At 42.7% G+C, this 25229-nt stretch overlaps 1 protein-coding gene across 5 annotated transcripts in view; it reads right to left on the reverse strand.

Moving 5' to 3' along the window:
* PALM2AKAP2 (PALM2 and AKAP2 fusion) overlaps nucleotides 1-25229 on the reverse strand; it is a 526924-nt gene that overhangs the window by 13751 nt on the left and 487944 nt on the right. For 3 of the 5 annotated variants that reach the window (XM_050943033.1, XM_050943035.1, XM_050943036.1), the window contains 3 exons: nucleotides 15856-18226; nucleotides 3734-3912; nucleotides 99-137 (listed from right to left, as the gene is read on the reverse strand). In XM_050943033.1, coding sequence (XP_050798990.1) covers nucleotides 99-137; nucleotides 3734-3912; nucleotides 15856-18226 — 2589 coding nt within the window. The remainder of the gene's footprint in view (nucleotides 1-98; nucleotides 138-3733; nucleotides 3913-15855; nucleotides 18227-25229) is intronic. The other 2 variants (XM_050943031.1, XM_050943032.1) reach the window with 2 other exon arrangements.

The raw sequence follows: 25229 nt of genomic DNA on the forward strand, positions 1-25229 counted from the left end.
GAAAGAGCACCGACACGCAGCATGGAAATGCAAACTGAAACAACATGCAGGTGGAATGAGCATGCAAGAGAAAGCAAAGATAAACAGTTGAAAAGTACCTCGGAAGTAACCTTGCTAGACAGTAATTGACAGGTGTACTGGTGGAAAGGAAGAGACCAGCATTAGTACATTGAAAGACGTGTTGAAGTTGGAAACAAAACAAAAAAACCAGGAGCAGAACTTGAAGCAGTTTGGACCTGTTTAAAAGGTTAGTTTTTTAATGTATTTGTTTTTAAATGAAGTTGCTTAGCCAATTGCCATCATGTTTACTCTCATTGGTCAAACTATTTCAGTCGTGCTGCTTGGCAGCGAATCAGGTATCCTCTTCCCATCGTCTCCCACCCAGTGGCTTCTTCTTTGGAAGATGCAGCTAGAGAAAGAGAACAACATTTTCTCCCCTTACGGTGCGAAGTCTTTTAAATGGCAAATACACTGGATCTGACCATTGTCAAAGCAGTCTGCTCTGACCTGAAAGACAAAAGCTGACAATGCTGACAGGAGCTGCCATGTTGAACAACAGCACACCGAAATTAGAGCAAAACAAAGCGCCTTCTTGTGCCACTGGAGCAGGGAGCACCCAAGGCCCTGACCCTGCAAACACTGACTCTACTGTTATTTATTATGTGCTGCAGGACTTATGCGTGTGGTTAATTTTAAGCACACAAATAGTCCCATCTTGCATAAGTTAGTGTTTGTGGGACTGGGACTGGAGTCTGTTCAGCTTTGCTCCCTTCTGTATTACCCAGCAGAAAGGAGCATTTGACCCAATAGAACTTATCTGCCAACAATTTAGAAAGTCCCTCATTTTCCTTGCATTCAAATGGTGAGCCGAGCTAGAGGCCTGCTCTACACAATCAGATTTTCAAAATGGCAGCTGCCTGTTTGCCAGTTAATTATGCTTTTTTTCAGTATATTGCAGACGCTTGAAAATGGTTCAATGAGTTGCTCTCGTATGTAATTAGATCCAGAGATTACTCTCTTTTGCCTGAAACTGCATTTTAAAAGCCTCTGCTGACAAATCAGAACTAGTGGTTGTTTAAATAATTATTGCTTAGCCTGGCACATAAAATATTGCCTCTAACTAAGGACGGTGCAAGCTTAGCATGGCAAAGCTACATCTTTATATTGTAATATCTTATTCATCCTCCCAACCCCCCCTTTCAGAGTAGTTTATACAAGAGAAAAGAAAAATATAGGGAGGAGAAAGAAAACATTCCAGCGGTTTAGGGGAGGCTCACTCTGGTCTTACAAACACAGCCCTATGATAGGATTTTAGACAAGCAGAAAGGGGAACATAAATATATTTTTAAAAAAAATTGGCTCCAGATGAGCTTCCAGAACATGAGAAAGAAAATAAAACTGGGCCAGATCTTTAGTGGGGGTCAATTGGTGTAGCTCCTTTAACTTCAATGGAGCTACGTCAATTTATCCAAGTGCAGGATCTGGTGCACAATTTGTTTGATGGTGCTAATTGTATGGCAGTAAAAATTCTAATTAACAGAGGCTTTTAATGGTGTTATCATCACTGAGCCACCGTGATACGCAGAGTTCTCTCTCTATGGCGTGATGCTCTTCATTTGGACCAAAGTTCTCAGTCAAGACACAGAAGCGTGTTTCAAACACAGACAATCTTGGCCAACTTCTTTTCGAGAAGGCACCTGTGCAACCCCGCTGACTTCAGTGGAGATGCACTGGTGTAACTGAACAGAGAGTCTGGCCCTCAGCATCATGACATCTCTCTGAGAGTAGCAGCACTCATGCGTGCTACGTGGTGAACCACATACAGCAGGGGACAATGTAATGACGGAGACAGAGAATTCCAGTCATAAGTCACCTGCACCCACTAGTGCCACAAGGAAAAGGTTATGATAAGCGTGCAATCAGTCTTCATCTCTTTGCAAAGCAACTTCTGAACAATATCAAGATCTAAGGCAAAAAGGCTGATGGAAATAAACTCCAAAGTTATTAAGGCCACGTAGGGACTGATTCTCCTCTCCCATATGCTGGTTTTACTTCACTAACTTAAATGAAGTTACTCCTGGGTTATACCCAGAGAAAGTGAGAGAAGAATGAGGCCCCAAATCTCTTGAATGAAAGGTTTGACAGCATAATTCAACAGGCATTAGCACAGCAATACACACGAGGGGAAAATCCTAATAACACCCAATGAAAACTATCCACTTGCACCCAGGGGATCGAGGCCATTGGACAGTCACCTCTTCTGAAAGAGGCAGAGGGCACTGGCGAGTAACTCATTCTTGAGACGTCCTCACTGTAGAAAGGCAACAAGCCAAGTTAGCAAAATTTCTTGTGTCAGATGAAGTCCATGGAAGCAGGTGAGCTGAGACTACTCTCACATCCTACAGGGGAAGCCTGCTTACGGGCTTGATCCTGCTCCACTGAAATCAATGGCAGTTTTGTCATTGACTTCAGTGGGAGCAGGCTCAGACCCTAACATCTGTCTGCACTTCAAACCCACCCTTCTATTTTGCATTAACTTACAACCAAAAATGGAGTGGGATCTTTTTACATTTCACTGTTTCTAATCTGAAGTCTCATACTCTGTTGATATAATGTTGAACACCAAAGATTAAAATCCAGCATATTCTGTAGGTTACTGTTTGCAGTATGAACTTTAAAGACTATAGTCTTAACAGGGCTGTAACCTCTAGTGGAAGTGCTTAGAAGGTGGTTCCCTTCTATTATGAGCTCCTTGGATTGGGATTTCAGAGTAGGAGCCATGTTAGTCTGTTCTTTTGGGATTGGGATTGTTTTTCTGAAGTGTTTGAAGAGGGTCTGGCACATTGTGGGTGCTAGAGCAAATAAAAAACAACGGCCAATAGTAACCACTAACAATAATCATACACGTGTAAGGGTTTATACTACCCATTTATCCTACCCACACAGCATTTATGCTCACAACAGTCATGAGCGGCACCTTGGTAAAGTCCCAGTGTAATGATGGGAGAACAGTTTGCTTACTGTATGCATCTGAAGTCTGACAGTCATTAGCCATGAAATTTATATCCATTCCCCTATTCTGATGACCATCTGAACATCAATGCTGGTAGTTCAAAAACTTGAACGGCAGGTACCTACATGAAGAACTCAGAGCAGAATTTTTGTCAATTTCCCCTTTCTGCTTGTAGGAAAGAACAGATCAGACTCAATGGGAAACAGCATTCTGTCCACTGTAAGTCCAGGATCCCATTCCACAAGTTCCTAACCAGATCCTGGAGCAACCCAAGAAGATATTGTCGTCAGGGAATCCATCCTAGGTCTTACACTGAACCCACAGCATACTGGGAGAGGACTTTGGGAGTCTAATGAGTGCTGGGTGAATACTTGTAGTGCACAGATATGAGCCATAAGGCTCATCCTGCGGTTACATAGTTCATTGCAGGATTTCAGCGAGCAGTGAATTCACATGTGATCCTCTGATCACAGAGGGCAACTATGCAGAGTTTATTATTATACGATTGCCATTACGATTGATTGATTTCTCCCCCTTCAGATAAACTGATACTGCAGGTTTTTGGTTTTTTTTAAATTCTTTAAACATCTTTAAGGCACTCAGCGAATCATTCTCAACAGAACAATTGATCTTTAAGAGGCCAAATTTTGTCCTACTAACCACAGCGATCTGCCTGTTGTGAAACACACACTGAGGAGGGGAAGGGAAGAGTGTACTTACACTGCTGTCATCCATCCTCTCACGCCTCTTAGTTTTGTGTGTTTCATAATCCTCCATGAGGGTCTGCAGCAAATTCTTGGGCCTCTGGGATCCTGCAGCCTCGTCAGGCAGTAAGTCAGACTGGGATAGGGGACCTTCTGTTGTCGGGGATGGAGGAGGCCTGATCTTCTCTATCTTCCCTGAAACGACATGAAGGGATCCCTTTCTAAATGGACAGATTCCCAAGTAGTTTCCAGCTGAAGACACAGCTTGCAAAAGGAACGAGTTGGAGCAATATTTCCAGTCTGGCTTGAACAGAGAGAAATACTGAAACGTAGTCTATAAAATAATGCATCGAAACAAACACGGCCAAAGTGACTTTCAAGTCCCCCCTTTTCCCCTCCCAGACCAGATTCACATAAACATTTAAGTGATGTTATTTCATAATACCTAGCAAAGTTGTCAAGTGATATATATACGAATCTACCCCATCACTGCTCATTACTAGAGCTCTGGTTAAACCACCCCACCCCCAACCCCTAATGTCTCACTTCTGTGCTCTGGACATACATGCAAGCTTATGGAAATCACTGGTCTTATTTTTATTGAATAAGACACACAAAAAACTGCACAGTGTCACATTGCAGGGGGCCCCAAACTGTGTTCCATAGAGCACCTGCAGTTCAAGAAGGGCCGTCCGGTTACATGGTTCTGGCTCCTTCTTGTTTCCAGCTGCTAAACTGCATGAAAAGAGCTAAAAATATCTTTGATACATTTCCTAGTATTTCTTTTCCATGCAAGTAGTTGCTGGTCCATGTGTCTGTCAGTGGGAGGGGAAGGTGATCTGTGAAACACGCTCTCTATTAAGATGTAGTCCAGGTGAGGGAAGAATTTGTGAACCCCATGTCAGTAGTTAGATGAAAAGGCTGGGAGCCAGGATGAATTCAGGCTGTAGCTCTGACAGGACCACTTGTTCACTAGGCAACGTGCTCACGCCTTAACTACCCTAGCTGGAGAACTGGGTACAAAGCAGGCACGTGGGGAAGACTGAACTTACAAGGAGACTATTGCTACTGCTCTGTAAACTGTGTGACCCCACGCCAGATTCAGCTGTGGACCTGAGGCTTTCGTTCTCCAGGCTGGCAGATGCTGGAAGGTCTCCTGGGAAGAGAGATTGTATCTTATGTCACCAGGCAGCAACTCCTCTGGCTGAGTGAAGGGTAGTGTCAACAGACTGGGAGGAAGCCCTGTCTAGCCTTCCTCATCTGAAAGGATGAGGATCATGACTGCAGGCAAGGAAACTGATGAGCTTGGAAATAAGGACTTCAGGGCAGTGAGAAGTGGGGGAGCCCCTTTTACAGGAAGCAAAACAAATAAAGGAGAATTCGTCTGTTTAAACCTAAATATAACCAGCTACAGCGGGAAAAGGAACTGTAGAGAAAGTCACACTAACTTTCCCTAGATGTGGAGGCTTTTTAAAACAAAACCATGCACAGGCACAAATGGGTTAACTAGGACTGCAAATGGATTTTCAGTTGTTCCTTTGCAGAGAAAAATCAAAAAGCTAGTAACTTTTGGAAAAAGTCACGGAAAGCTGCGGCCACCAGAGGTCACACACCATGCTGTGCATGCTGTTTAGAAGCCATAGGCTCTCTTTTAAAAGAAAGAAATTAAATCTTAGCAAAGACCTTTAACAAGAAATCCCCTTGCTGGACTTGGTTCATTTCTGACCCAACAGGGAAAAACCCAACAACACTGATAGATATAATGTTACAAATCTTGCTTAAATTCACAAATACAGAGACTCATCTGGAAACTCCATCCCCAGACCTACTGGGATGTCCCTAGAAATTGCAAAGGGTCTCTGAGGCCTGGTCTACACTACGCTGTTAAACCAATTTTAACAGCGTTAAATCGATTTAACGCTGCACCTGTCCACACTACACTGCTCTTTATATCGATTTAAAGGGCTCTTTAAATCGATTTCTGTGCTCCTACAAAACGAGAGGAGTAATGCTAAAATCGATATTACTATATCGGATTAGGGTTAGTGTAGACGCAAATCGACGTTATTGGCCTCATTATTTTACAGTAGCTACCCACAGGGCACCGCTCCAGAAATCAACGCTAGCCTCGGACCATGGACGCACACCACCGAATTAATGTGCCTAGTGTAGACGTGCACAATCGACTTTATAATATCTGTTTTATAAAATCGGTTTAAGCTAATTCAAATTTATCCTGTAGTGTAGACGTAGCCTGAGGCTTGTGGGATTTTCTATGCCATGGGAGCAGAGTCTCATCTTGAATAACTCCACAGACATCACAGATTTGTCTCAACATAACAGAGCTCAGCATGAGAGCCTGGCTAGCTAGGGCTACGGGTATCCAAAAGAAGAGAATGAAAGAAACTCCCAACTACTGACAGAACTAATGGAAAATCCTGTCTCTGTTAAAAGTGAAAGGTTCAGGGCTTGATTCCCCACTGCATTACTGCATTTGAATGCTGGTGCACACATGTATACTGCAGGGATGAATCAGGCCCTCAGTGTTCCCAACAAGGCCTTTTGTGATTTCTCCCTCAGGCATAAACAACACGTCACCTTAACAATCCCTCAGAGCTGTACAAAATGCTCATAACTGAAGGCAGCTCCTTCCACCCCTAAACAATCTCAAACTCTGAGCCTGCTGGAAAACCCTGCAAGGTGGAGGCTTTGGGGATCTGATTAGAATTAAACAAAAGAAACATTGCCAGGTATTCCCCATCAAGGTGAGCCTGCCTCTCCCTTGCAAGGAGCTCCCCATAAACATCCACAAAGTCACTTCAGTTTTTTTCCTTCAAATCCCTCCTTAAAACTCTCCTTTGCAGTGGTGCCGACACAAATCCTGACAACAGTTAGGCTGCTGATCTGCTGTGACCGCTGTCTATCATGCTGACCAGTGCGGTCTCATTGTTTCCTTACAGAACGTTGTCTGCATTCATCTGCTGTCTCTTATTTTATACTTAAATTGTAAGCTCTTTGGGGCAGGGAATGTCCTTTTGTTCTGTGTTTGTACAGCCCCTAGCACAATGGGGTCCTGGTCCATTACCAGGGCTCCAAGAAGCTACGATAATTCCTATATTGCCGCTAAGAGTCCATCCAGGAAAGCGTACTGTTACATGTACATTTCACTGCAGTATCATCATTATTCCCGTTTTGTAGATGGGGAAACTGAGACAAAGAGGTGCAGAGACTTGCCCAAGGTCAGACAGTGGCTTTTCCAGTCCTTTTAAAAAGCAATCCAAGAAATCCAGAAAGCGTGCGCTGCTTGTGATAACAAACCAGAACAACGGTATTTGCTGACACATGGGCCTGGGTTGCCAGCTAGCGCTCCTGTGACATGGCTTGGCCTCATGTGGCTCTGTTCAATTCTTGTGCAAAGGCTGCAAAGTAAAATGAGGAATCTTGCTCCTAGAGGAGAAACCTGGGTGAGCCAACGAGGAGACTGGGAGTTAAAGGTTAGGAGTCTTCTCCTGCTCCCATGGTAGAACTCTCACTTCAAGAGAAATGGGATCAAGCACTCAGGGTGCATGCAAAATTGCTATCCAAATCACAGCCCATTGGCCACCTTTTTGGCCTAACAGCCTTGACATATCTCCCTTTGGATATATATTGTGTTCTCTAAAACCCATAATGCCTCCTTTGGAAGGGTTACAGTGCAACAAGAAAGGGCAGAGAGCAAACATCATAAACCCCTCTCTTCAGGGTTATGTTTCTCGAACTTGTCAACAGGACAAGAAATCGTATGTTGTGGTTCCTCTGTGGCTGTGGTGATGGCTGACCCCCAGATTCCTGGAACTGAGAAGTTACTGGGAAATGATTTCTCTCCCCCTCTATTTTCAGTTTCTGGGCAGCCGCGCTTCCTGTCTCATGCACTCTTTGGAGGGCTGGGGATGCTCTCGTGAAGGCTCTTCCAGGCCCCGTAGGAGGGTGCTCAGCTGACACAGCAGAATTGCTGTTCCTTCCAAGTTTGGTGCTAGGAGGATGTTTCCTGGGACGCCTGTGCCAAGCTAAGGGGCACCAGGAACCGAGACCCTTTCTTAACTCTCCAAACCTCTGGATGGGTCTGGGGAGAAATGTGAGCCTTGGTGAGGGAGCCCTCTCCCCTCCCTGGTTCTCCTCTGGGATCAGGGAACTGTTCTTCCCTCCCCTCCCCTCTACACGGGTGAGCAATAGAAGAATGGATTGCCCCCATCTTCCCTCACAGGATTAGGGAGCCCAGAGGGTAGAGCAGCAGGTGCTTGGGTAACAGGTTCTTCACTCCCTGAGATTCCTCTGCATGTCCCAGGGAGAAGTTTAGAATAAAGTTCAAGTTGACATTGTCCCATAAATAAAAAATGTATTTTCACAGCACCAGAAGCAATCACATCACAATAGTGGATCTCTGGTCTAATATCTTTTAGATCAATAACATTACCAGCCTATATTTTCCCTCACGACTTAACACTGGACAAACTGTTTAACTTCGATATAGCCTTTAACAATGAAAACCGGACAATAGAAATAAGATGCAGGATGAGATTGTCCGCACCATTTCTACCAGGAGCGAATTATAAACCAGCCACATTATAAACTTCTGAAAAACAGGATTGATGATGATCATGCTGATATAAGATGACCAGTAGCAGCGCTACTGGAGACCAGTGTATTTTAGGGAGGCAGGGTGTAACGGTTCCCCTGCAAACATGAATGCCTTCCATCGCCGTAGAAAGTGTCTACACTACAGTGCTATAGTGGAGCAGCTGTGGGCTGTAGTGTAGACAAGTCCTTAACCACATCCTGCCCCTGCCTTGGTCTGCAACACAAAGCCAGCTGTGTTCAATGGCTGCAGATCCTTGCCCTGATGCTGAAGGAGAGTGTCCCACTCTCAGGGAGGGAGAGGTACCCATTCCTTTCACAGCTACAAACCACTCCTCTGAGATCAAGGCCATGACTCATGGTTAGGGCCCTTGCAGAAGTCATGGAATCCGTGACTTTCTGTGACCTCCATGACTTCTACATGGGCCAGTGTGGCTGCCCCCAGGACTGGTGTCAGTCTGGTGTCACTGGCCCTAGGCGCCCCCCCCCCATATCATCCTCCCCTGGTGCCCTCCCCACCTCAAGATTTAATCACAGGTATTTTTAGTATAATTCGTGGACAGGTCCCGGGCCGTGAATTTTTGACCTGTCCATGACTTCTACTAAAAATACCTGTGTCTAAGTTGTAGCCTCACGCATAGTCCTCATCTGCCTTATATAACGTGGGATGCCTTCGGAGACAGTGCAGTGCTGATATCTCAGCAGATGAGGGTTCCCCATGTGTGAACAACAGCCAGGAAGACTGAGTGGGTCATACGCCCCACTGTGTGCTGAAAGGGTTTCATTGTGCAGCCTACGCAAGTCTGCGTCAAAGCTCTGCATTACTCCATGGAGTTTGGTTCCAAGATGACGAGTCCTCCCTGTCCCATCTCTGACCATGGTTTCTCTGATGGCCTCATCCCATGGCTCCCACCTTAACTGCGGTTCACCTGCTCCACTCCAAATCTGAGCTGAAATAGTTATTCCTGTAGTAGTAGCTGTCACATTTGTCCCAGGGATGTGTGGCCTTAGAGTTTGAACCTACACTCACTGGAATCAACAGCAAAGCTCCCATTAAAAACATAAGGCGATAAGACTGGCCATACTGGGTCAGACCAATGATCCATCTAGCCCAGTATCCTGTGTTCTGACAGTGGCTAATACCAGATCCTTCAGAAGGAATGAACAGAACAGGGCAGTTATCAAGTCACTCTCCCTTGTTGTTCAGTCCTAGCTTCTGACAATCAGAGATTTAGGGACAACCAGAGCATGAGGTTGCATCTCTGACCATCTTGGCTGATAGCCATTGATGGACCTGTCCTTCATGAATCTATCTAGTTCTTTTTGAACCCAGTTCTACTTTTGATCTTCACAACATCCTCTGGCAAAGAGTTCCACAGGTTGACTGTCTGTTATGTGAAGAAATACTTCCTTTTGTTTGCTTTAAACCTGCTGTCTATTCATTTCATTGGTTGACCCTGGTTCTTGTGTTATATGAAGGGGTAAATAGCACTTCCTTATTCACCTTCTCCATCCCATTCATGATTTTATAGACTCTATCATATGCCTCATTAGTCATCTCTTTTCTAAGATGAACAGTCCCAGTCTTTTTAATTTCTCCTCATATGGAAGATGTTCCATACCCCTAATTATTTTTGTTGTCTTTCTCTGCACTTTTTCCAGCATTGACTTTCAAGGTGAAGGACCAGGGCCTTAATGCACTTTACTTTGGTTCTGTAAGTCCCAGAATTTGCTATGTTATTTGACAGTGTAAGGGTGTAGGCAGTCCCTGTGCACAAACCTTGTGGTCTCGTGGTGTTGAAAGTGTTCCCACCTTAACTCCTCTTGCTTGGGGTGGCAAGAGATTTGCTTTTGCAGCCCAGGTGAAAGAATAAGCCCATACACACTAACAAAATAGCATATCCTCTTTTAACAAGGCTCCAGGACAGAAGCAATTACAGTTAGGTTGGTCTCCTAGAGCCTGAGAGAAAAGCACCACTACTCACTGCAGCCTCTGCGTCTTCTGCTTCCCTCTCAGCAAGCATCCTCTTTGCGTTTATATAGCCCACTTCTAGGGTGGGGTGGGGTGGGGGCCTCCTTGATTGAAACCCCAGCCAGTCCCTTAAAGTGGCAATACACTCCTTCACAAACAGGAAAATTCTCTCTCTTCCAGTTTAAGTGCACTGCGCTACACCCAGTTGGTGTGCTGTGAAATAGTGGGGAATGAAAGGAAGGCTGAGGAGAAACACCACAGACAGTACTGGCACTTGGGACAAATTCAGTAGCCACCATTAAGAAGGCTGCAGCTACCAACAACCACCAAACAATGGTACCTGAGATACTAAGTGTGGGGGTGAGGGGGGTGTGTGCATACAGGAAACAGTTGTATTAACTGCGTAGAAGCTGTTGTCTTGTTTTACAGTGACAGCTACACGTGAGGGAAACCATTTCAACAGAAGCTATTTCAACAAAAAGGCTTGTGGCACGGTTTTTTTTGCTTCTTCTTTTGAAACAGTTTTCCTCATGGATTGTGGTTGCCATTAAAAAGGCAAATTTGCCAACAGTTAATAGACAGTTACCACCCTTCTTTCTTATTCTTTGAGCTGGAGTAAATGACTGCACAACACCCACGACCTCAGAAATACCTAAAAGTGCAAGCTGCAGCATTCTGACTGCGTCTGATCCCTAGCACCTGTCCAACCACCACAGCCGGGACAGCTGAAGTTGAGCCCTTGTTTCTGAGTTATGCATGCACAAAAAAAAAAAATGTATCTCCCTTTCTTTTTGAAGAGTCGTATTTGGCTCCCAATCTTCCCTTCCTCATGCTTGCACAAATAATAAAATGACTCATCCACTTTTGCTGAGACCTCCCCCTTCCCTTGCCTCCAAGTTAATCTTTGGAGTGAGACTGAAATTGAGAAATTTCAGCTGGATAGTAATTTATCTGAGGGGAAAAAAGGATGGGAGAAAAAGAGATTTTAGACTGAAGTGGTTTTTCTATGTAGGCTTATAGTAGCTGTGGTGGCTGTTACTCTGGCAAAGAGAAGTTCCCAAGCTCAGATTTCTCAGCACTTTAGGGAAGTAATTATCTCAAATTTAGTGAAAGTACAATCATCATCAGCATTTAAAAGCAACTGCCACAGACTTAGGTTTTTATTCTGTACTGAAATCTTCCAAACAAGTTAAAAATAGTCTTTGCAGTTCATTTCTAAGGAGGATTAATTAGCAAGGGAAGTCACAAAAAGGAAGGTATTTACACATCAGATACAGCCAAGTTTTTGCATGCAAGGGAGAAAGATACAACTTGATTTCTGCCTCATGAACATCAACAAGGAACATAAATGGCAGCTTGGGGAAAGCTATGACTACCATGAGGCATCAGTCACATCCTGTTAGAGATTTCCCATATTCACTGATGAAACATCTGGTACACAGAGATGGTTTTGCTCTAACCAGCTTTCTCACTAAAAGCTGTGCAAAAGACGTAGCAGAATAAAACCTTGTGACTCTTAATTCGTTGACAGTTCAAATACCCATATCCTTCTATGGACAGCATGGTCAAGGTCAGAGAAAGAAACGTACATTTACAATGATGCTCGCAAGAAAGGTGTGAAAGATGCAGAAAGCAATTAATTTGTAACAACGCAAATCAGATTTTCTAAGCTCAGCACCCAATCCAGAGCGCAGTTGGGACATGGCCTGCATTTCTGGGTCACAGCCTATATGATTAGCTAGTGCTTTTCGGAGCGCTACCTTGGCACCATTGCTGCTGCCCTTCAAAAGGAAGGGGGCACATACTTTGGATGGGGGCAGGGTAAAGCGAAGAGTGACTTCTTTAATTTATAGAAACAATATGTTTTGTTGAAATATCAGCTTCAACCTGAGGGAGTCCATAACACTACACAAGCTGCATGTATCCAGCACCAATGAAATGCAGCTACCTCTGGGATAGGGAGTGGGAAATCGTGTGGGGGACTATTTGGATAAAGAACACAAGGCCCCTTATTTTACAAAGAGGCCCCTGCAGTGGAAACAGGATCTCACCCAAATTATCTGCATGCAACTTCGTATATCATTCCTGGAAGCAGTACTGCCAATCCCAAGCATCGAAAAATTGTGAGTCAGGCTCTCCAGTATCATGAGATGGGCTTAAACATCATGAGCTTTTAAAAAAATGTTGGGGTTCTTTTCATTTTCCTGTTGCTCCTTCAGAGATCAAAGCTGTGGGCTTTACAAAAAAAGCTGAACTTCTTTTATAATCATATGACTCCAGAAGCTGGTGCTTTAAGAAAACCACCCAAGGGCTGGTCCTCAGCTGAAGATCTGCTCCCAAGGGTGAAATCCTTGCTCCACCTAAGCCAATGGTAAAAACCTCCTTTACTTCTATGAGGCCAGGATTTCCCCTAGGTATTGTGAGAGTTGACAGCATTTGTAGAAGGGCAAAGGTCTGAGCTCACCTCGCTTGGGTTATTTACCTTTCGTTCACAGTTGCCAACTTTCACGTGGTAAATAAGCACCCTGACTTTCGCAGTAAGCCAAAAATCCAGCTAATCTCATTTCAAAACAAGGCCAAAACAAGCCAATCCCTAAGAACCCCAACACTTTATGTGACTAGATCCCCCCCCGCGTGCAGTCTGGGACTGTGGTGGGCCCGCTGTGCACCCCTGACACTCTCCCTGCCTTCCCCCTGCTTGCTGGGAGCTGATCAAAAAAAAAAGAAAAAGAAAAAAAAAGGCAACAAGCTGCAAGCCACAAGCCAAAAACTAGCCCAATTTCTGTGTTTTTTCCCAGGTTTGGCATGTCTGCTTTCATTCAGGAATGTTTAGGGCCTGATTCTAATTGACACTAAGGCCTATTTACATCATTCTGCCAGTGTAAGTTACATTGGCTCCCACTTTTCAGGCCCCTTTACACTGTTAAAGATGTGTAAAGTGGCCTGAGTGTGTAAATGAGACTCAGGTCCACGGTATTTAAAACCAATGATTTAGATCACTTAAATCCCCGCCTCCCCTAATGTTATAAGACACAGAGCATACGTGAGCAAGAGCCAAGGCTGTTATTTCAACAAGAGCGCTTCAGTCAAGACGATCAGTTAATTACAGACATCTCTGTATTTTATGCTGCTTCTCCCAAGATTGCAGAAAAACCCGATGACAGCGCCTTTAGTCTGTAGGCTAACAGGGCAAGAAAAGCTAGGATGACTTGTCGGGATTCATCCTGGAACACCAACTTCAAGTGGGCTATGCTGATTCATACCAGCTGAGGATTCAATCCATGCTGGTTAAAATACAGTTGATCATGGGCCTTTCAATGCGAGTTTGCCAGAGTTCTTTTTCCTATCTTTGTTTGGGGAGATGCTTATGCACTGGGGTGGATTAACTGCCCCCAAGGAACCCTCAATTCCCATCAATGCCACCTATAACAGAGGCCTGATCGAGCAACGCAGGCGGTGCCAAAGGACCCGAGATCTTTCTTGAACTGTCAGTGCTAGGACACGCTTAGGGAACCCTGTCCAAACTGGCTCATTCCAAATATAAATGTCGTCTTCCCATAAAAATATAATTTATATTTGGCATCTCAACATTAAAAACAAGATAACTATTTGTTGCCTGGAAAAATAAGAGCAAGAGAAACACACACTTTTCCAGCAGCACTATTCAAATAAATATTAGATTCAGCAGTCTTTCCAAAATACTTACAAATGAAATGCAACCAGCCCCAATCACATTTCTCCCACCTGGAGCTGCAACCGAAGCAGTTTTTCAAGGCAGGGGCCAACATGTCTTATCTTGTGAGGTATCATCATATTCTTTGATACAGGTTAGGCAAACAAGTTACTGAGCTCACTACAGGGGTAACTGAATGAAATTCTATGGCCTATGCTAGGCAGGATATCAGACTAGAGGATCTAACGGTCCCGGCTGCCTTAAAACCTCAGAATCTTTGTTGAGTCTTTAAAATTAATGGGCCAGATCCTCTGCTGGTGTAAACTGTCATAGCTCCTTTGGAGCAAACGCAGCAGTGACAATTGACTCCAGTTGAGGATCTGGTCCCACATTTTACCACATGGGATAACAAACCCTGCAGGGTCATAGGGCAAAATATTCTATTTGATTCAATTTATGGAGCTCCCTCTACATACTGTTTTTTGGGATAATAATAGCACTTCAAAGAAGTTACCAACATCTGGTACATTTTTTCCTCAAGAAACACAGACCAAAACCACACTCTTTACATAAAGGAAACAAAAATAAATGTGAGCTATTTATGTTATGGATACCATTCACATCTGGATTCACTACAGGAGTGCAATCTAAACCCAACTCCTGTTGAAGTCCACATTGACATCCATGGGAACAGGGTCCCTGGTAATGGGCTCCTCAAATGAGAATCCTTGGAGGGCCAAACTGGGAATTGGCCCTCCAAGATCTTTTCAAGTTTCTTGCTTCTGATTCCATCAGTGGAAAGGAAAACAAAATGTGGATCAACATTTACATCTTCCTACAATTTTAATGAAACTTTTCTCCCCTAGGATCTCTGTTAATGAGACATTTAGAATACTGTTGGACCATACAGAGTCTATAGCCATAAAGAAGACCTGCAAAGAAAAAGAAAATTGGGCTTGTGTCATTTCTGTCTTTTTTGTGATGTATGAAGGTGCGCCTTTGAGTTTGTTTTTGTTTTGGAGAAGTTGGGGCAGGGAGGGAGATTTTCTCCTGCTTTTAACCATTAAAAATAGGAATACTGCTGCAATTACCACAAGAAGAAACAAGAGAGCAAAAGATGAGCCACTGAGACAGGAAGATATTTTTAGTCAGTCTATTAAGAACTTTGTTTACTTTTAATAACTAAGACCAATACTCAATGCACCTTATCAGTTAAGGTGTCGGAACTCATAATACGTATCCGTGGAGACTCCTCTCCCATGTGAAGCTCTCCAGCAAAACCAGATTTGATAGTTTGCTATTTCCATGGTAAAATCCAAGCAGAATAAAACCTGGAGCTTAGGTGGTAAGGGCAAGACTCAAGAAACCTTTCAGGTCCTTAAACATTATAACAGCCAAAAATGGGCACAAGTGGAACTAAAAAAATCTTTAAAGGTTGCCTTTCAAATAGGCATACGGTTGCAAAAAGTACCGTTATTTTCTTCCATGCTTCATCTGACTGTCCTAAATTATACTGCAAGATTCAAGCACCAGGACCACAAATGTTATACTAGGAAGTGGCGAGGAATTAATCTATCTTCAGAGTTTTCTACAGACTCATCCTGGTAGTATCTAAGCCCTGTCACTGCTACGCTTAGGGAAAAGAGTATATATCCACTTGCGGCATGCATACACCACTCCCATTAAGTGTAATGGGATAATGTGCCTGCCTTGGATAAATATACACTCTGCTGTCTTTGGATATTGCAGTTTCCATTCATGCAAAGTCATGCAATAAACACATCTGAAGATGGCAGACAGGAAACCATATAGAAATAAAACTAACCTGACCCTACACCACATCTCTTATTCTGCCACATATTTAACCTCAGGCTCTTACCTGGAGCAGTTTTGTAAGCCACCGTTCTGGTAGGCAGTGGAGGCGCGCTCTTTGTGATGGGACTCTGTGCCATCTGTAGACCTTGCCTCTGTCTCTTCAATTCCTCCTCTCGTTCCTGGGCTGCTCTGATCTCTTCTTCTATCATCGACAAAGTCCGCTGTTTTCTTGACCTTAGCTTAAAAGGACCCACGGTCACCTCGGGCTCTTGTGTAGCCAGGATAGAAGCAGTGCTTCTAAGCTCGGCTGCCTCAGAGTACTTGCTAAAATAGCTGACCTCCTGCCTGTTTTCCTCCACAATGAATGGCTGGCTGGTGGGGGATACAGAAGATTGCTGTGAAGTTTTCCCTTCCCTGAGTCCTGAGTCTTCATCTCTTGAAGTCTTTGGTATCGTGTCCTTTTTTTCTTGAACAGGAGAAGACACCTGAGGTGGCTCAAACATTGTGCTCTGCTCCTTCACAGAACACGGTGCTGTGCTGACTTCTTCCTGGCCTTTGACAGAGTTCTTCCGCTCAGCTTTGTCTGTCGCTTGTTTAGAGCCTGTCTTGTCAGTTTGCTCAGCTATGGCTTGTTGAATTGCGTTTTGAACTAGTAGGCCAGCATGGTAGTCCAGCTGGTCATCAACCAGCATGGAGTCTAGCAATGTAGAGGAAGGGGAGTAAAAGCCATGGTCACTAAATGACTTGGAAACACCTACCTGGCACTCTGAGGGGGTGTCCATTTGTGGGGTCTGCGGTAGAGAGAAATCTGCAAGTGAATTTTCTTGGAGGGGATTCATAGTCTCATTAGAAGCACCACTGTCACTGATATTATCCATGCTGAAATCATTGGAAAGAGTTTCCAAGACTGTGGTATCCTGAGATCTCACCGACAATTCATCCAAACCAGAGTCCAGCTCCTCGGGAGGAGAAGACACATTGACTGACCTCGAAAACTGATCTAAAATGCCAGGGCCGTCGTCCTTTACCACCATGAAGATGGCTCTCGCACTCATGAATTCACTGTCATCTGCCCACAATTTTGTGGTCTGTCCAGTCTTTGAGGTATCACCGTAAGACAATTCTCTTACTGGGTCTGTTGGACTAGTTTGAATATTTCTAGGGTGACCCTCTGAGACACAAGAGACCTTCTGAGCTTTTACAATGGTTATATCATTATTCTCAAGTGGTACAGAAGCAGGTCTTGTCATGGAAACTGTTGGCCTGTCTATTTGCGATGGGCCAATGGGTTTGTAGAAGGGTTTGATGGAGAACATTTTGGGTGCCCCTGATCTCTTTGGTGCAATCTGGCTGTTAGACTGACCTGAATTTTCCATTAACTGAAACTGTTTCCTGGCCGCTGAAAAATCTATCTGTTCTGTGACAATATCTTCTTTTTTAACACAGCCTGGCTCTGGAGGTACAAAGGAATAGGCCACCTGTTTTGGTGACGTTGGTGTTGTGTTTTGCTGCTGCTGCCTCTCCTTGCGTTCCTTGTACTTCTTGTGGGACTCTAGATGCTCTTCATCTAATTGCTCCTCCAGTGTCTTTTCTTGGGGTGGGTTCCACCATTTGGCTGCGATGCCAGGATTTTTCTTTACTGCTTGGCTTTTAATAAGCTCCCTTCTTTCCTTTTCAAGTTCAATAATTTCCTCTGATGGTCTCACTTTCCGGACGCTGTACTTCTCCTTCTCGTTATCATTGTCAAAGAGCTTGGATGGCTTCTTTTCTTCCTGGAAGGCTCGCAGTTCAAACTTAGCTTCTTTCTTAATAGTAGTTAAGGTCAGTTCTCCATCCTTGGAGGATCTTCTCGAACTTGTTGAAGAACTTGGACTCGACGGCATTTTTAGATTGCCACAAAGCTCCTCTTTCTGTCCATCTGAAGAATGGCCATTAGGTTTCAGCTTCTCAGCCATTACATTGGTTTCATTCTTTTCAGTGATTGGGGATGCTTGCCTGCCAGCTACTATGACGTCCTTTTCATTGGGTACAGACTCACTGTTAACAGGAACAGGTGGACCAGAGGCATCCACAAGGATTGCACTTGGCTCAGGGGAGCATGTTCCATTGAAGGTGTTATCTGCAGCAGAATCACAGCAGTTGGCCTCCAGCACTTCATCTAGATATCTGATCTCTTTAGCAACTTCACTGTCCAGGGATTCATGCCTGTCCTTCAGTCCATTGTGACTGGCAACAGGTGAAAAGAAGTGGGTTTGATTGTCTACAGGATGTGTTGAATCCACCACAGTGATGTTTTTATGTTCCGAGACTGGGACTTCAATTTCCATTTTCTCTTCCTTTGCAGCAAGTACACTAACAGGCTCTGGGATATTGGCACAATTTTGGTCTTTGTCTTTTCTTAACCTGATGTCATTCTCAGGGATTCTCGATGATTTCTAAAAGGAAAGAGAACAAAACCATGGTAAAGTCCTATGAAGAGAGATTTTCTTTTATGCAGAAAGCCAAGAGCAAAAATAGTAAACACCATCTGGAAAGCAAATCCTAGTGTTTCCTAAAGTTAAGATTAAAGCAACCATATGTAGCGAAGGAAGGAAAGACAAATCAATAATGCTTTTATACTAAAGAATATACATCTTATAATAACTTGGAAGAGATATTGCAGCAACAGCAAAACCATCATTTAAATATCTCCCATCTGGATACCATACACCCCTTCTGATCATTTTATACAAGTGCTCAAGATTTTTGCTGAAATTTTAGCTTTGGGCTTCTAAGTCATCAAAGGCTTGACAGTTTATTTTTTTAATGCCAGCACTACCGCTTAGCACATAGTACCTTTCACCTCATCACTTGGAAGAGCTTTATAAGCATTAATTAAGTCTCACAATACCTCTGCTCAGTTGATTCCAGTTCCCAATTTACAGATACGTAAGTTAAAGCATAGAAAGGTCAGATGACTTGCCCAAGGTCACAGAGTGAGTAAGTAGCATAGCTGACATTAGAACTCAGATCTCCTGCCTCCCAGTCCCCCAAACTATGTCCACTGGGTCACATTCTTGCCTGATACAATGCCACTGACTTCAATGAATTATTTTAAAGAACATAATAAATACCATTCCTATTCTGGAATGGGCCAGATTCTGAATCTCTTCTTCAGGCAAGTATTCAACCTGAATTTCATGGGATTACTCACAGGAGTAAAGTTTTCAGAAACAGGCTTTACTCATTTTTTAATTTTAGCAAATCAAGGGAGAATACATGAATTCCTATATTTATTAAAAGCCAGCAAAACCCAGCAGGTGTTATCAAAAGCAGGGTATTTTTGAACTCTTCTTTTTAAGTACAGGAATTTGGCAAATCATCATTGCAATCTGAAAACAGACACAATCCCAAAGCGGCATTTCTGTTCCCTTTGTCTAAAATATTATACAGAAAAGTGACCTATTAGTGCCTTTGAGGAATCTGGCCTTTCCCCCCACTTGTGCTGTTGCAGAATGGCTGCTGAGGCAATGGTTTCAAAAATCACTAATAAAACTGTAGACCACAGTGCAGATCCACAATGTTCCCTATTGTCAGCTAGTCTCAGTGCTACTGCTGTCATTTATGATGTATGCTATTGATAAATAGCACAGCAGGAAGCGCTCAGCTTGAGACTCAAAGACTTGGTCACCAGGGGCCCAAATAACTGCAACACATATAGGCTGGAATGGGAGCTGCGGACAGCTGGCACTTTGCAGGATTGTGTCCTAAAAGAATAGCTCTGTTTTTCAAGAACCTTTGAAGGAGTTTTGTTCACAACAGGAAGCAACAAATATATGAGCCATTAGCTGAAAGTACATTTAGGGTGACCAGATGTCCCGATTTTACAGGGACAGTTCTGATATTTGGGGCTTTTTCTTATATAGTCACCTATTATCCTCCAACTCCCTGTCCTGATTTTTCACACTTGCTATTTGGTTACCCTATGTAAATTTTAAAGAAACTGTCGAATTTGGCTATTTGATATTTTCTGCTTTTTAACTGTATTTAAGTAGGAAGGAATTTTTTAAAAAGCTCTTTTATTTATTTATTTGTTGTGCACAACCAAGTTTACTGGTCTTACTTTCATTAAGTCTCAGTTCACTTTCTGAACCAATTTACTAACCTAACTGAAAGATTTTAAACTGAAGTTTCTAAAATTCCTTTTTAAAAACAATTTTATTTTATACATGTTACAAATCTAAACTTGCTTCTATAGCTTTTGACCAGTGCGATATAGTTCTGGTATCCTAAAGAGGGGTCTACTTAAATCATGGCAAAATCACATTTTTCATTGGTTGGTCACGGCATAAATAGCAAATTTTGTGGATGTGTTCATATGTATTCCATGCCACTTTTAATTCTGCGCTGCTGCCTTCAGAGCTGGGCGCCCAGCCAGCAGCCGCCACTTTCCAGCTGCCCAGCTCTAAAAGCAGCACAGAAGTAAGCAACAATAGCCAGATTTCACGGTTCGTGAATTTGGTAGGGCCCTAATCATAAATGCTGATTTGCCTCAGATACAGATAGGAGGGAGGGGTGAGTACGTTCGGTTGGAGCAGGATGCAGAGTCCAGAATGCTCCACATATCTGTTGGGGAATTCCTCTAACACAGGAAAATCCTCAAGTCTTGCCTCATAGCAGTTTTAAATGCCCTTTGCATCACTGCAGCAGTGTAAAGGGGTCTTACAAGTGGATGGGGATCTGGACCTGACTCTTACCACAAAGAATATAGGCAGCAGCACCAGTCTCTGGGACCCAATAAAGATGACTCCAAACTAACCATCTACCACACCTAACTATCAGTGAAGTATGGGAAAGTCTGGATCCAGAACCGAATTGTGTGGCACTGGCCTCTCTCTACTCAGGAACAAGTCAGGGATCCTTTTTCTAAAAAAAGTCCAATCTCTACTCCTTGTATCAGCACACATGCCACAGAACATTTCTACAGCTTTTCCAAAGCTATAGCTCTAGCAATGGCATTTGTATTAACTCATAACTTTTGTTTCATCTTGTGTAACTATTACAGGTAAATTAACTTCCTAGTAGGGCTGTCAAACAATTAAAAACAATGAATTGTGATTAATCGTGCTGTTAAACAACAATAGACTACAATTTATTTAAAATATTTGTAGCTGTTTTCTACATTTTCAAATATATTGATTTCAATTACAACACAGAAAATAAAGTGTACAGTGCTCACTTTATATCTATTTTTTATTACAAATATTTGCACTGTAAAAAACAAAAATAGCATTTTTCAAATCACCTATTACAAATAATGTAGAGCAATCTCTTTATCATGAAAGTTGAACTTACAAATGTAGAATTATGTACAAAATAAATAACTGCACTCAAAAATAAAACATTGCAAAACTTTAGAGCCTACAAGTCCACTCAGTCCTACCTCCTGTTCAGCTAATCAAGTTTGTTCATATTTGCATGAGATAATGCTGCCTGCTTGTTTACAATGTCACCTAAAAGTGATAACAGGTGTTTGCATGGCACTGTTGTAGTGAATGTCTCAAGATATTTACATGCCAGATGCACTAAAGATTCATATGTCCCTTCATGCTTCAACCACCCTTCCAGAAACATGCGTCCATGCCGATGATGGGTTCTGCTCAATAACAATCCAAAGCAGTGCAGACTGATGCATGTTCATTTTCATTATCTGAGTCAGATGCCACCAGCAGAAGGCTGATTTTCTTTTTTTGGTGGTTCAGTTCTGTAGTTTCTGCATCAGAGTGTTGCTCTTTTAAGACTTCTGAAAGGATGCTCCACACCTTGTCCCTCTCAGATTTTGGAAGGCAATTCAGATTCTTAAACCTTGGGTCGAGTGTTGTAGGTATCTTTAGAAATCTCACATTGGTACCTTCTTTGCGTTTTGTCAAATTTGCCATGAAAGTGTTCTTAAAACGAACACCATGTGTTGGGTCATCATCCGAGATTGTTATAACATGAAATATATGGCAGAATGTGAGTAAACCACAGCAGGAGACATACAATTCTCCCCCAAGGAGCTCAGTCACAAATTTAATTAATGTTTGTTTTTTTTTAAATGAGCGTCATCAGCATAGAAGCATGTCCTCTGGAATGGTGGCAGAAGCATGAAGGGGCATACGAATCTTTAGCATATCTGGCAGGTAAATACCTTGCAATGACAGCTACAGAAGTCTCATGCAAATGCCTGTTCTCACTTTCAGATGACATTGTAAATAAGAAGCAGGCAGCAGTATGTCCCATAAATGTGAACAAACTTGTTTGTCTCAGCGATTGGGTGAACAAGAAGTAGGACTGACTGGACATGTAGGCTCTAAAGTTTTAAATTGTTTTGTTTTTTTGAGTGTTGTTACGTAACAAAAAAATCTACATTTGTAAGTTACACTTTCATGATAAAGAGATTGCACTGCAGTACTTGTACGAGGTTAACTAAAAAATACTATTTCTTTGTTTACCATTTTTACAGTGCAAATATTTGTAATAAAAATAATAATATAAAATGAGCACTGTACACTTTGTATTCTGTGTTGTAACTGAAATCAATATATTTGAAAATGTAGAAAAATATCCACAAATATAATACATTTCAATTGGTATTCTATTGCTTAAAAGTGCGATTAATTGCGATTAATTTTTTTTAGTTAATTGTGTGAGTTAACTGCGATTAATTGACAGCCCTACTTCCCGGTAACATGAAGGGTCATAGATCACTGCCAGAGACATGCAGAACTCCCAGGGATCTGAAACAGACAGGGTAATACATGGCTTAAGGTTGTGACTCCATTCTTTTATTAGAGTCAATCTTTCTCTGGCTGACACATGGATGCACAGCCAGAGACACTGCTTGCTGGTGAATCCTGCGCAAAAGGAACTCTATAGGGACAAGAGCAGGATTTCTTGCAGTGACTGGAGAGATGCAGTGTGGGGCACATTTTGCTGCTCCTTTTAGCAGAAAGTATTCCCAATATATGCTTGCTTCTGATTACAGCATATATGCTAGCTGGCTTTCGGTCTCTACACACTCAACCACCAATAGACAATGCCTCTACTGGAGAGAAGATGCACAAAATAGATCCAATCACCAGATAAATCACACACTCCCGCAGAGCTGAGACAAGGGCCAATTTACACTATGCCTTTTAATAATACCTCAGCACAATCAGTTAAAGGATCATTCATATGAGTGCGTTATATTGTCTAGACAAGGTTTACATTGAAGCGGGTCTATCTCCTTCAAGGTACAGTATCAGTTTATGTTCAAATTTGATATATCGTTTCATATCCTAGTTTTGTTTGCAAATTATTTTTAGTGCATAGAACAAAAGGTCAAGAACTATTTTATTACCTATTTACATAAACTTAATTAGTAAAAACTCATCCTCTAATCACAATCCACAACGCATAATTAGGTAGTTACATGTATTTGCAGTAATTAGGCATCTAATTATGGCATTATATAATGACCTAAGTACAACAGACTGTATAATTAGTACCATGCATGTAATTATGTAATATTGCATCTATTTACACACTAAAACAAGTAAGAGGCTATTCAGGAAAAGTGGTAATTTACAAGTCTTTGTCATGGATTAGTAGTGATTGAGGGAGAATTGGGAAGAAATGGCTGATTTTCAGCATGGAAGAGAAGCCAGTAAAAAAAAAAATGTGTGTGTGTGGGGAGGGGGTTGTTACAAAAAATTCTGATTCTTTTTTCTGCACTGTTTTCTCCACAGAATGTGGACAAATTTCAACCAGCTCTAGTTAACAGTGTGGTGTCCCGGAGATCCGTGTTAGAACCAGGAGTCAATATATTTATTAATTATCGTGAGGACACAGTGAATAATGGGCTGGCAAAATTTGCTGCTGACACTTGAGAATATTATGAGGAGTCCTGAAGGACCCAGTAAAACTCTTTGGGGATGAACATTTAGCAGACACCTGCTGGTTAGAGGCAGCTATGGAAGAAGGGGAATGGGCAGGGAGCTGCTCGGATAATGTCATACTAAGGCGCCCAGGACTATTGCCATCTAGCGGAAAGGAGGAGGAGCACTGGGATTTCCACCAGAGTAATGTCCTGACCCTGCTTGGGAGTCCCGACTTTTCAGTCATGTGTGGGAAATGTGTAGCTCCATCACATTCTTGCTGCTGGAAGGGAGAAAGAGCTTTCTCTTTCTTCTACTTTCTTCAGAGCCTCCGGCTTCCATGAAATAGGGAAGGTCTGTAAGTGGAGAGAGTTTGTGCTTGAACTTAACTACAGCCAGTGCTATAGCGTTAAAGGTCTCCATATACCGTTAACCAGACTTACACTTCTCAGGAGACATGCTAATATTTACTGGCCCTCTGCACGTGCCTCCCTTGTTTTCTCCTTTTAAACCAGATGTATTGGGGTAACCAGTGTCATTCCAACGGCGTTGCAGAACTTTGATGAAGTGCAATTATTAGCTTCTTAGGAAATCATTAGCATATTTCCTCCTTTGTTGAATTCCTCATCTACAAAGTGTAAGTGTTTGAGAGAGCAGTTCATTTAGGAAAAAAACGTGGGAGTAGAACTAGAGAGTCCCACTGAATATATTGCCAGCTCTTTCTCCCTTTTGTTTTGACTCAACAGAAAATCCTTCCAAACCACAGAAACACTGTCCTTAAACAATGACATTTAAGGCAAAGTTTAACTAGCACCATAATTGGTCATGAACTACAACATTATTGTTAATTTATCTACAAGCTTAAAAGAGCTGAAACAACACATTTTCACCACTGAGGGTCTCTCAAATGGCCACTTCCTGGCCATACGTCAGGGCCTGTTCTCTACTTTCACCCTTCTTGACCTTTTGGCAACTTTAGACACTGTCAAACATGCCTTATTTCTTGAAATTTTGTCCTTTATTGGCTTTTGTGGCTCTGTCCTCTCATAATTTTCCTCAAGCCTCTCTGGTCTCTCTGTCAGTGTCTCCTTTGGTGGGTCATCTTTAGGGTGCCCAGATAGCAAGTGTGAAAAATCAGGACGGAGGAGGGGGGTAATAGGAGCCTATATAAGAAAAACACCCCAAAATCGGGACTGTCCCTATAAAATTGGGACATCTGGTCACCCTAGTCATCTTCCTCCCCTCACTCACCTTCTCTACATATCTCTTAGGCTCTATCCTGGGCCCCCTCCTCTTCTCCTTCTACACAGTCACCCTCAGTACTCTTATCCGCATGTATGGCTTTAACTGCCATTTTTATACAGATGACTCTCAAATCTACCGCTCTGCTGATCTCCCTTCACCTAATCTAGTTTCTTGGCCTGTCTTTGTAATACCTCTTTATGCATGTCCAATCATCATCATAAACTCAAAAACGCCAACATTGAGCTCTTGATCTCCCAAACCCTTCCCTCTCTCACCTTCCTCTATTGCCATGGATACAACCACCATCCTCCCA

The sequence above is a fragment of the Gopherus flavomarginatus genome, chromosome 3 (genome assembly GCF_025201925.1).
Source record: "Gopherus flavomarginatus isolate rGopFla2 chromosome 3, rGopFla2.mat.asm, whole genome shotgun sequence".
Lineage (NCBI taxonomy): Eukaryota > Metazoa > Chordata > Testudines > Testudinidae > Gopherus > Gopherus flavomarginatus.